The 12304-nt window shown below is 45.0% G+C and overlaps 2 protein-coding genes across 5 annotated transcripts in view; one reads left to right on the top strand and one right to left on the bottom strand.

Moving 5' to 3' along the window:
• The first annotated feature begins 4101 nt into the window (after window positions 1–4101).
• On the top strand, window positions 4102–11568 carry TSSC4 (tumor suppressing subtransferable candidate 4). 3 transcript variants are annotated; one of them, XM_054827734.1, is made up of 4 exons: window positions 4102–4190; window positions 4739–4865; window positions 5742–5814; window positions 6875–11568. In XM_054827734.1, exon 4 carries the CDS (start codon window positions 6963–6965, stop codon window positions 8007–8009), a length of 1047 nt encoding a protein of 348 aa, XP_054683709.1. In that variant the 5' UTR covers window positions 4102–4190; window positions 4739–4865; window positions 5742–5814; window positions 6875–6962; the 3' UTR covers window positions 8010–11568. The 3 variants fall into 3 exon arrangements, with proteins under 3 accessions (XP_054683709.1, XP_054683707.1, XP_054683708.1); XM_054827732.1 differs by lacking the exon at window positions 5742–5814; XM_054827733.1 differs by lacking the exons at window positions 4102–4190; window positions 5742–5814 and adding an exon at window positions 4208–4403.
• The window catches only part of TRPM5 (transient receptor potential cation channel subfamily M member 5), a 42987-nt gene continuing 42002 nt past the window's right edge, over window positions 11320–12304 (bottom strand). For both annotated transcript variants that reach the window (XM_054827730.1, XM_054827731.1), the window contains exon 26: window positions 11320–11442. In XM_054827730.1, coding sequence (XP_054683705.1) covers window positions 11348–11442 — 95 coding nt within the window. In that variant the 3' untranslated portion in view covers window positions 11320–11347. The remainder of the gene's footprint in view (window positions 11443–12304) is intronic.

Here is a 12304-nt window from a genome sequence, read left to right as displayed (position 1 = left end):
CAGGAGGGCACAAAGACATGCTGTTTTGGTGTGAGCGCTTCAGCCAACCTCTGGCAGCTTGCCTAATGCAGGCAGCCTGATGCTTTCACTTCAAAGCCCAGGGACCTGGAGCACACAGAAAACACCTCCCAGCTGCTAAAACTGCTGCATAAGTGAAACCCGTGTTGTTTTCACACTTGCAGATACATTAGAGGGTATATAAACTTCGCAGCCAGGAATGCCAATGTGGACTGCCTGGCGTTTCTCCGCTGGCTTTAGATGGCCCAGCTCAATTGCCAGTGGTTGCAAGTAACATTTGTAATTAAGAGTTTAATCACACTTTTTTTTTCTTTTTCTTTTTAAAAAGCGGTGTTTCTTGGCCCTGCTTTGCTAGGGCATTCCCTCATGTTAGAACACAGCTTGGCTGAGTACTGAAGAGGTGTTGGTCTTAGGCCAGGCAAGACAGCGCATGCGCAACACCCTGCCTGCCAGCTGCCAGTAAACTGGTAAGATTTCCTCCGGCAAGGGTTACTGGTGTTAAATGCAAAGCCCTGTGTTGACTACAAAGTTGTGTTGGTTAATGAAGCTCCTACAGGTCATGTTCTAACGAGAAGTTTGAGGAGTTTTAGGGTTTTGTGGTTTTTTCCTTAATGTTAACTTCAAGGCCTTCAGCTGGTTCCAACGACCTCTTTCAGCCCTCTGCTACTGCTGTTAGTATTAGGCACACTGGGACCAATGATAGGAAAGAAAAAAGAGAAGCAAGAATTAGGAGAAGGGTTTCTTTAGTACAGCTAAGTCTGTAGCTAAGTCGAAATGAACAGAGACCTCCAACTGTTTCTGTTTCTTATTAAAATTTCAAATAATTGTAGAAAGTATTAATTTTGCTTTTAAATTACTTCAGTTCCCTCCCACACATGCAGTGTCTCTAGCAGAAAAGGGGTTGCAGGTTCTCCCTGCAGGTCCTCTCCAAGCCGGCAATAACACTGTTACTGTGAAGAATCAAGTTGATAAAGACCTCCATAGCCTGCCTGCATTAAAACTCACTCCACAGGAACCAATTTCATGTAGTTACCTTAGGGGGAAAAAGTACCAACATGGGTAAACAACACTGGAATAAATCAAACCTGCTAGCAGGCAAGCCAGAACAGAATCAAAGTGCAAAATAAAACAGGTAAGCAAAGCTCGGTGTAGAAAAGAGGCAGTGTCAAGGGCTGAATTCTGGAAATTCATCCCATGGGGGATTTCAAGGCTATTTGTAGGCCTTCCTTCCTGCAAATTGGAGAGAGCAACTCAAATTATTTCCTTCATCCTGTACCCATCCTCGCTTGGTGTGAGAAGGATGCCGTCGTCACTACTGTGCTTTTGCTTTTTGCCTGCAGGAAAATACTCCTTTCCCTCCCCGCCTGCCCTCAGGGGCTCCAGCGTCAGCTGCGCGTGGCCACAACAGACTAACCCCTACTCCTTCCAGACACAGGAGATGGTGAAAATGCATCCGATTGCTTTGTCTGGCTCGCAGGATCTGGGCGGCTGCTAGGGAATCGCCTCCTGGTTTCCTACAGCCATGGGACCTGGCCAGCACTCCCTGCCAGGCGCCTACCTCAGGCTCGGAATGCAGCAGCAGCCTGCCATTGAGCAGCGGAAACAGTTACCGGATGGGGGCCAGAGGACAGATTTATTTGCAAGAAAGCAGCATCAGGCGCCCAGTAACGGGGCTGAGACTTGTATGCATTTGCACACACTGCCCCCACACGCAGGGCCGTGCTGGCTTCCCGCAGAAACATGGGGCCATCTCTGCGAAGGAGCCGGCCCCTCAGAGCTTGCACGCCGGACATGGCCCGCTCGCTTGGATGATGTCCCGTGCTGCAGCTCAGATCTGCCTTCCAGCCCCCCACCCCTCTTCAACCCACCTTAGTTCATGCCAGCAAGGGGAAAACACTTTACCATCTGATCGTCTTCAGAGTCTGACTCATTATTTTTATTTCAGCTGTCGCCAAGCAATAGCAAAAATCCCAACACACCAGCATAGCCACTGCTGCAAACTGTCTTGTCCTCAGCCACCAGAGAAAAAGCAGCTTGTCCCCAGTTGTCCACAGTGTGCAATACTAAATCTTCTGGAGAAAGACAGGAAGGAGAAAATGGGTACAGCCAGCTTCTAGTGACCTTGGTCGCCAACATACACAGCACCCAGGCAAAAAAAGAAAGCTTGTAGCCGCTGGAAATGGTGGAATGGGGCTTGTCTCCAAAGGTGCCCACATCCACAGGTGATGGATGCCTCTCTGAGCCCCTAATCTAGCACTAAAACCAGGGTTCAAAACAAAAGAGCACATCATTTGCACCAGTCCATGGCGTTCCCTGCTTGTCTCCAGCCTTACAAAAATGGGGCATGCTACTGCTTACTCCCACATGCTCTTGCCTGCTCCTTTGTACCCTCAGAGGCTTGCGCCAGGTGTGTCCCCAACACCCTGACAGTGTCACAGAGCACTGGTAGCCTTCACCCGTGGTGGTTTACTCTTGGGTCCCTTTGCCTGTTTACCACCCTCCTCCTACCCATCCCTGCTCGCCTACCAGGGGACTCTTATTTTCCTCTCTTCCTCCCTCCAGCCTGCAAGCCATTGGAATGCCTGTGACCGTACTACCACATACGTATACATTAAAAAAATAGGATCACCAAACAGGGAAACACCTCCAGAGCTGTTTTAAAACTACAGCAAGACTCCAGCCAAACATAAGCCATTTTGCGCTAACCTCATCATTGCTGCCAAATGCATTCCAAACACAGACCTCTTGCCATAAATTACCGTAGTTAGCAACACTCCAGCAGGCAAAAGTATGTATTTTAAAAACTGACAATGCAAATGAAGTGGCTGCAGTTTATGTTATGGGTGACTCACAGTGAGGCCCTGCTTGAAGGGATCCAGTGAAGTCTCCTTGGCCGCAGCCTTACCTCTAGCACAGCTGTCGGCAAAGCAATGGGTGATGCAGCAGGGTTAGGATGCCTGGGAGGAAAATTAAAGTGCCACTACAATCAGACAAAGTGGGGCTACATCATATTTTTCTCCTTCTGTTGCAAAACGATGGCATAGATGAGCTTTGCTTATAGCCAGACCTATAGCAAGCCATGGGAAAGGGTGGAAACAAGCCCTGCGAACTGTTGGGCCACATGCTGGCGCAGCCCACCAGCACAGCAAACCTTGCCTTTTCCTTTTTCCTTAATGCAGGGTAAACAAGCTAAGTATCGAAGCCACTTGGGAAATATATTCCCACTGAAAATCTGAACTTTTTGCAGAAGGGGAAAAAAAAAAAAGGCATCTTTGGCCAACACCAATAAAGCATTTTCAGACAGACTTCCACTTCTCGATGCGCACACAAAAAATGTTCTTCTGGGACAGAAAACGGAACCTTTTTATTTTTAATGTTTTTATGTTTATAGTGGTTTTATGCCCCAAGTGACTTGGAGTTTTCTGGTTAGAAAATAAATACAAATTAAAAAACCCCAAACAACAAAACAAAAAAAGACATTCCTCTTGAGTTTTCATTGTGGCCAAACCCAGTTTTTCTGATGAGAAAAAAAGCTCTGCTTGACATGTTTTTTCCAGACTGTTGAAGAAGGCAGCGGTGCCCGCCTCGCCGCCCCCGTCCCGGCGCCGGGCAGCCCGAGGGGTGGCCGTCGCGCCTCAGCCACCACGGCGGCGGAACCAGCGCCGCCATTCCCAGTCGCCAGCACCACAGGCTCTCCGAGCTGCACGGGTAAACCCCGACAGCATTCCTCACAGGCGGCAGCGCCGGCACCTCCCCATCTGCTCACAGGCTGCAAAATGGCGAGCGGGCAGCGCGGTGGACTCTGGGAGCTGTAGTCCCCCCGTCGCCGCCGAGGGGAGAGCCCGGCCCCGTTTCGCGGCAGGCCCGTAATATTTTCCCCACGCCCCGGCTCTCAAAATGTCCTCCGCCAGGGGAAAGGCGGGCGACTACACCTCCCAGGACGCAAAGGAGAGAGGCGGTGCGGGGACGGGCAGGCACCGCCCGCTTCCCTCCCCTTACGCGCTGCTTTGCCCGCTGGGAGTTGTAGTCCCGCCACGGCGCGCTGCCGCCCCGAGGCGGCTGGTAGGGACTCAGTGTCCCAGCGCGCCCCGCGCGGTGGCCATCGGCTGGGGGGAGAGGCGGGAAAGGCGGGTGGCCGCTGTGAGGAGGTGTTGGGCCCGCGCTGTGTTGGGGTACGGAGTGCTTCCTTTCCCCTTCCCCGCCGTTTGCGCTGTGTGTCCGGAGGTGGTGGTGGGGTGGCGGCCTCCGTGTGCGGCGCTGAGCGGGAGCGGCGGGCGGCGGAAGAGGAGGCTCCGGGCGCCCCTGTGTCCTGAGGAGAAGGGTGTGGGGGCTGGAGGAGGGCGTCAGCCCCCGGGCGCGCAGAGGCCTGCGAGGCGTGTAGCGAGGTTGTATCCACAGGATCCCGGCTCGGGGAAGGGAACTGGGCCCTGCGTGGGCAGGCAGGACGGCTGAGGCTGTGGGCTCACCTGTGATGTTGCACAAGGCCGTGGGCTCTGTCATTTCCTCCTCCCTGGGGTGGGTGCCCGCTGGAGGTGTGTGTCGGGGTCCGGGGGCTGCAGCCCTCTGTCTTGGCCTAGCAGCCTCTGTGGGCACCGTCCCGAGGGAGGGTGCTACGGTTGCCAGGGGATTGCCAGCAGGCGTTGCTGCAGTGCTGTCTCTGCAATGAGAGCGGACTCTTGGCCATGGTTTGGAGTGACTGGGGTCTCTGTTTTCCTTGCAGGCTGCAGGAGGATGCACAGAGCTTGTCTGAGTAAGACCAGGATGGAAGAGTCTAATGGGGACCTTCCTATCCAGAGGGACACCATGCTATCTGAGTTGCACTGTGATCACATCACCATAACAAAGCTGTAAGTCTGTCTGGTGTGCTGTAAGGGTCAGTATGTTTGGCTACTAGTGCTGTTAAGGCTAAAACATCTTGTTAGGAGCAAAATTGTTCCTTTTTGTGTAACTGCCCTCAGAAGAGAGATGCACAGATACACAGGCTGTGATGAACACTTCTACTGCCATCTGAAAACAGCTGGTTTAGTATTCAGTTATGTGCTTCAGTGTTTCTTTTGGGTTGTAGTAATTACTTTCACATGTTACAAAACTAAGCAGAAGGATGTATGATTTTCAGATGATTATTTCCTATTTAGGGGTTATACTGAGGGCAGTGTTTTCAAAAGCAGACATCAGATGGATCCGTTTTGTTAAAGACAGACAGACTTTGCATGGAACACAGCACTTGGTCTGTGGAATTCTTCAAAAGTTTATCTGTTTTTAATGCCTCACGAAAATCTGGCCCTAACTGTGAATATGACCTTTCTTTGAAAACACAACTCTGTGGTATCCATGGTCTCTTTTTTACAGCGTTTAGTCCTTGCAACGCAGAACTATTATTTTTATATTTTCTTAGCTGCATTTAATACTGCTGATTTAGTAATGGCTTACTGCACATGCAAATTAGTTTTATTTTTTTAAAACCTCTCTTCCATTCTACAGAATAAGGCTGGCAATGTGAATGTGGAGACTGAGTAAATACAGTGGTGCCTGCCTTATTAGGCCGTGTGTTGTTCTCTTGCCAAAAATCCAGGAATATCTGCAGACTGTTATAATAGCATGAGTTTGTGTCAGATTTAGAACTCAGTTTTGCAGCTTTGGATGATTCAGGGGGAAGGAATTATTTTTAAAACTCATTCTAAAACTACATTTCCAGTATCTTGATGGAAATGTTTGTTTTCTAGGGTGGAAGTGCTGAGATCTTTGGTGGCTTTAACTGACCCTCAGGAGGGGAAGCTGACTCAGTCTCAAGAGAAAGTGAGTGACTAACAGACTTTCCATGTCTGTTTACTGTATCATTTCAGAAGAACCTATAATTAGGTAGCTGAGCTTATTCTAATAATATATTAGAACTGCTTCTGTACTTCATGCTTTTGCGAGCTGAAGTGTGTGTTTGCCAGTTCTGTTACTAATTGCCTGGCAAGCAGTGGTGTGATCATCAGCCGCCTTGGTTCTGTGAGGTTCCCTTCAAGCAGGTGGCAGAGTGAATCAGGTATTTCAGCCACTACTGGAAGTCAGGCTTCAAATCACGCTTTTATTGACAGAAGGGCCAGCTCTTGCAGACCCCTGGCTGCACCCTCCCCTTGTTTCCATGCACAAGCATGGCATGTGCAATTAGTTTTCTTAATCCAGTGGGTTTGATTTCTTGAGTTAGCTCATTTTGTGATTCCAGGAGTCTATTAATGATACGAGAGCTTAAACCCAGGGAAGGGAGTGGAGCTTGTACTTTATGTTACTTTAAAGCAATCCTGGAACTGTAGCCCTGATATTTTTGTGGCTTGTCTGCCACTGGCCTCGATCAGTGATAGTGTCCTTTGTAATGGGCAGAACGTGATGATTATTGGGACGCGAGGTAAAGTGGCTAATGCAGTGAAGGATCATCAGCCAAAAGAAAGTGTGAGAGACTAGGATGTGTTTTTGTGGATTTATACAGCATGATAAATGCAGGGTGTGATTGGGAGAGGTCATTGCTTTCTCTTGGAAGACGTGTAAGACAGTTATGGGGTATTCTGATTTCCTCAAAAACTTTAAGCTCATCTTTTAGTAATTGGACCTGCTGTAACCTTTAATGAAATTTGGTGTGTAATGCTGTTTTTAATTACTTTGCATCCTTGTATTGAGTCTTGTGTAAGTCTTCAATTTTAATGCACATTCATTCCTTAAATAATGTTTTTATTTCAAGCAAAATTGCTTAGGAATCCCTGAAGTACAACTGCCTGTGATATTGCAGTAATAATGATTTTGCATGGCACAGAATGATAGTCTCGTACTTGGTTCTTATTTCACAGTTGAATATTTATGCTCCTTTGTATTCTAGGCACTAAACTTGCTGGGCATTTGGAAAACTGTGTTTGGAGCTGTTCCTGGGCCTACATCAAAGACCTCAGTGGAGTGACAGTTCGAAGATGGGAGATCAGGATGCAGGTGAACCCTTTCTGGGGACAGTGGCTGGTGGTGCCACAGACTACGAAGGAGCTCTGCCCTCAGACACAGTGTCTCTCAGCGATTCTGATTCTGATGATTTGGGGTTAGCGGATGAAGCGGAAGTTGATACAATATCTCCTGAGGAGCCATCTGTAGATGATGGGGATTACAGATCAGGGGAGATCCCCGACTCTTCAAACAGCAGTCACAGATCTCCTGTCCAGCCGTTCCATCTGAGGGGCATGAGTTCTACGTTCTCTCTCCGTAGCCAGAGCATTTTTGATTGCCTGGAAGAGGCGGCCAAGTTGTCTGTGCCCTCGATGCCAGAAGATAATGTTGTTGATGGGAGGTTTAAGCGTCCATTGCCTCCAACCACAGTTTCAAGTAACATAGTTCCAGAAGGCCTAGGAAAGCAAACCAAACCAGTGCAGGCTCCCAAAACCTCTCCTGCGGTGCCTGACTATGTGGCACACCCAGAGCGCTGGACCAAATACAGCCTAGATGGAGTTTCAGAGTCTAGCGACAAGACTAACAGGGCAGTGGCCATGGAATTTCTAAAGGGTTTGAAGAAAAGAGGGGAGGAACAAAGCTCAGCTACCCAAGATAGCTACACCCCATACTTCAACCAGGATCCTTCCAGCTGTGGAGCTGGGAGGATTGTCTTCACCAGACCAATAAAAAGGGGTGTTGATGGACTGGAAAAGAAAACAGCATCAGGGGAGGATGATAAGAAACACATGAGAACAGATCTGAAAGGAAAATCTCTTAAGAAGACTGATGACTTGAGGGAGGAGGATAAGGTGGAGCTGGGGCACTTAGATAGTGGAAGCGGAAGGGCAACAGAGGAGGAGGAGGAGGAGTACATGATGACAGGGGACCTGAGTACGGAAGGTAAGCTTAGTGCAAGGTTTAGTGGCACAAGTGAAGAGCCATCGGTGGAAACGGTTGGATTCCATTGCAGCAAGAAGAAGAATAGGAAACACTTCCGGCCTAAAGTAGACGACGAAGGGGAGGAGGAAGAGTCCTGAAGGATGGAGCACATTGGAGACATCCAAGGACTTGTATTGTCTTTGGATATGTTTGGCTTTTTCTCTGACCTTTTTTTTTCTTCTTATCTGGAAACCATATGATAGCTTTTTGTCTAATGGTTTGCATTGTAGCCACCAAGAACATCTTATATTGTTAGAAATTAAGCTACCTAAAATACACTCCAGACTTCTTGTTTGTGAGAAGTCTGTGGGCACAGGATAGTTGCACCCTAGTAGGAGAGAATAAGGGGCACTTTGTTTGCTTGAGCAGCTCCCTGGGGCTTGCTCTGGAGCTGAAGTAGCCAAAGAAAAAGATGTGTTAGCTAAAAGGCTGCAAGGCTTACTGCTAACCCCCAAATTTAGAGCTGTTCCCAAGTCATGTAGAATCCTGGAACAAAGATGATGAGCTCATTATGTAGAGATTTTTAAACAATGAAAATAAAACCTGGTCTTCCACTAGATGTGATTTATCCTGGCCCTGTCCCAGGGAGGAAAACATTAATTTTTAAAAACTTTTTTTTTAATACATCTTTTTCTCATTGCCATTGAGACTGAAAGCACAACGGTGCTCGATGAGTTTGGAGGGTCCAGGTGGGAACTGGCAAAACCAATTTTTTATTAAGGTTGGCTTAATATTTACCTTATTTAGTGTTACATGATAAAGATTTTAAAAAACAGTGTTTCCTGTGGAGAGGAACAGCTCTGGATACATCGTGGTGAAGACACACTCAGGATGGCTTCAGCAAAGTCTTACCACATTGAGTGTAGGTCAGAATTCACAACAGCTTCAGTTGTTGTTGGGCAGCAGTTTTTCCCCTTACTGGTATGATATGTGATGATTCTTGGCCTGCATCTCTGTATGTCCTTTCCAAGGTGGCACTGCTTCCACATTGATTCTGTGTGGATTTGGTGGGAATGAGGTATTTATACCAGAACTGGATACTTTTTTGTTCTTCGGGATTCAATAAACTATCAGTTGTAGCTTGATTTCTTCATCTCTTGGAACCATGCTGATTAATGCAGCTATAGGAGTTTTAAGAAATACTCAGCTTATTTGATTTGAGAATTGTCTTGAAAATCTTCTGGAATGTTACTTTAAGCTTACTGGCTTGTAACTTCTCCTTCAAGTCTTAGATTCTAAAATTCACATGTTTAACATTTTCAATCATTTTACAGTATATAGAGAATCACCTCATAGGATGAGTCACCTCATACAATGAATCACACTGTAATGAATGTCAAATATAGTCGTTTTTCACACAGGGTGTTATTAAATTTTATAAATAAGGTTGAAAGATTAAATTCTTTGAAAGGTTATACTGACATTTTTTTTCCAGTATTCTAAATTAACTAACCCAAACGTTAGTATTTATAACCATGTAGTGAAAGATTACTTCTTCAGAATTTGTGATCTTTCTTGCTAGGCTGTGCTTGCTCAAACTGAAGGATATTTGAGGAGGTTACTTCCTCTGTGGGGGTGTCAGCGTCTTATCAATAATTGACTGGTAGGCCCAAATAATTTGGGTCTTTGTGTTTGAACAGATGCATCATGAAGCAGAAAGCAATGTAAAATGAATAATATTGTTCCATCTTTTGAAATTCACCTTTTAATTTTAAAAGCAGAATGTATTTTCTCATCAGTATACAGTTTGATGCACATTAATTAATGGGTCATTGCTAAATACATCGGTTGTTCCAGTATATGTGAGTCGGACATAACCAAAATCTATCCATTTGAAATTGTTGTTTCCAGTGGATAATTAATGTGCCAATCACAATTAAAATAATAGCCATTTCAGAGTGGAAGCTCCTGCCAAGAGCGGGGCATGCTGGTTTTAAGATTTACATTATTTACCTCAAAAAAATGTAGCTCAGTACAAACTTACTGGTGTTAGAACTTCTGCTTGCCTAGGGTAAAGAACAGGTAGGACAGTACCAAAATTTCATCGCTGTTAATGGGGTCACAGGTCTGGGGCACAGCTGCATAAACTGGACAAATGCCTATTTTATGAAGACATCATAACAAGATTAATATCTATTAATAAAAGGATTATGTTGAAAAGGTATTTTTATCAGATCTGAGATACATTTATTATTTTTTCCCCACCTCTGGTAACAGAGAAAGCTTTTCCACATCCTATATTTTGTTGCACAGAAGCAGTGTTATATGCATAGACTAAATTAAGTTCAGCTGAAGCTTCTCAGAGTAAGAAAGACCACATCCCCATACTTCTCCCCTTCTGATGCTGTTTATATTATTCCAGAGAAATTTCCTTTTAAAGTCAGTAGTAATATTCATTTTATTGGTGTATCTTTTCATACAGAATTCTAATAAAGCCAGCTAGCTTTTGTATGCCAATGTACATGCAACTTTAATGAAAAAAAAGTCAAACAGTGCAAATCCCTGGTTTGTAGGAAAATTCTTTCTACACATTCTTACTTTAAAGTCTAAGTGATTTTATTTTTTTTTTTTCCTGACCTTTGAGAGAGAAAAGTAAAATGAAATCAGAAAACCGCTTAGGTGTAGATGCAGTGTTCCACGTGGTGTGATACATAAAGGCAAAGTCTGCTGTAACAGCAGCTATGATCTGACATTGAAACAAAAAAGCAAGCAGCGGAGGCTGGGGGTCTGGCTGTGGGAGGGTCACCTGCTTTCTGTTTGGGAAGTGACTGCAAGCCACCGTGTGATGCAATTCCAGTTTCTGGGGATGAGCGAGGAGCTCTCAATAAGGAATACCAGCAAAGAAAACCTCACAGAAGCCAGTGTGAGAAGAGAAGACTAAGTGCAATTGTTTGAGGGTTGCAAGAACTCCAGGAACTGTATGGATTGAATAGTTCAGTATCCCAGGCCCTTTCCTGTGGAAACTATTTCTTGATTTCCTTTCTAAGCAACACAGAAATGTGAGTTTGCTTTCTTGGCCAAGGAAGTGGCTTGGGTTTTAGTGCGTAAATGATCACTCTTCTAAAGGGAGACTCCCTTGAACAGAGAAATGTGGAAATTAGCAATGATGACAATGGATTGAGGGTGTGGTATTTGGAGAATAGAAGGCAGATTGTATTTAGAAAATACGGTGGTAGAGTTGTCTTGCAGGAGAAAGTTTTTAGTGTGATTTGTGAAACGGAGGTTTGGAGAACAGGCCAAGATACAGGAGCAGGAGGGAAGAAAGCCCAAGAAATTGGAGGAGGAGGACCAGGAAATCCTCAGTTGTGTTAAACATTGACAGCGCTTGGCATAAAAGCTTTGAGAGCTGGGCCTTAGGCCTTCATGAGATTGGGATTTTACTTCTACAGTAGTTCAGTAGGACAGAAGGTTTAATCTGAAGAAATGGGGAAAAAAATTAATTATCAATGTATATGATGTCAGACTGATCTGCACGCTCTTCTCTCTCACTTCTTTCTGGCAAAGGCACTTCTGTGTTGGCATTCATCACACCTAATAGGATTGTAAAAGCCGTGTGCTTGTTTAAAAGCCTTAGGACAAGGGGCACATAATAGTAATTGCCTAAGAAACTTTAAAATGTTTAAAATAATCCACAATAAAAAGATACCGTAGATTCTATTACCTTGCATTTGCTCAGTAAATGATAAAAACAGGTTTCTTCTTTATTTTCCAGCTATTTAAGTTTCTGATTTTTATGCAGTTACAGTATTAATATGTCAGGGAAGCATGCTACAGGATGGTTTTTCTTACTGGAATGTTGATGCAATTTACAAACATGTTTTATAAGCTTCTAGCATAATTAATTGAGTCTGAGTGACTTGAGGTCTTGTCATGTCACGACTTTGCTGAGTTTCCAGCTACTTCTTTTTCCTATGTAGTATATATTCATTCTTCTAGCTTGTAGGTTTTGGAGGGCTTTTTGTGTAATAGATAGTATTAGGTAGATATTGAAATATATCATTAAGAAGAATATCCAAAATCTTTATTGTGTTGGATACCTTGCAGTGGCTGAGAAACAATCTGTTTCTGCCTCTAATTTTTAAACTCCAAACAGTGGAGCCATGGGACACAGGACATGATTCTTAACTGACAGAAATAGTAGCAGCTCTGAAGGCAAACGAGCTGTGTTGATTAAAACAAAGTAGGAGGCTTGCTCACTTTTTATTTTTAAGGATTATTGATATCCGTATTAAACAGTTTGGTAATACTTTGGTAGTACTATCTCATTGACTCAAGAATCCCCCAAGACAATCCTCTCAAGAAACCCTGTGGCAAATAGATATTTATTTTCATGCTTAAAGTTGTGTGAGATCATTCTAACTCGCACTAAGTGACGGTCCTTTCCCCAAAGCTT

The sequence above is a fragment of the Grus americana genome, chromosome 5 (assembly GCF_028858705.1).
Source record: "Grus americana isolate bGruAme1 chromosome 5, bGruAme1.mat, whole genome shotgun sequence".
NCBI classification, from domain to species: Eukaryota; Metazoa; Chordata; class Aves; order Gruiformes; family Gruidae; genus Grus; species Grus americana.
Note: the sequence above shows the minus strand (reverse complement) of the source record. Positions and strands in the feature narration are given on the sequence as shown.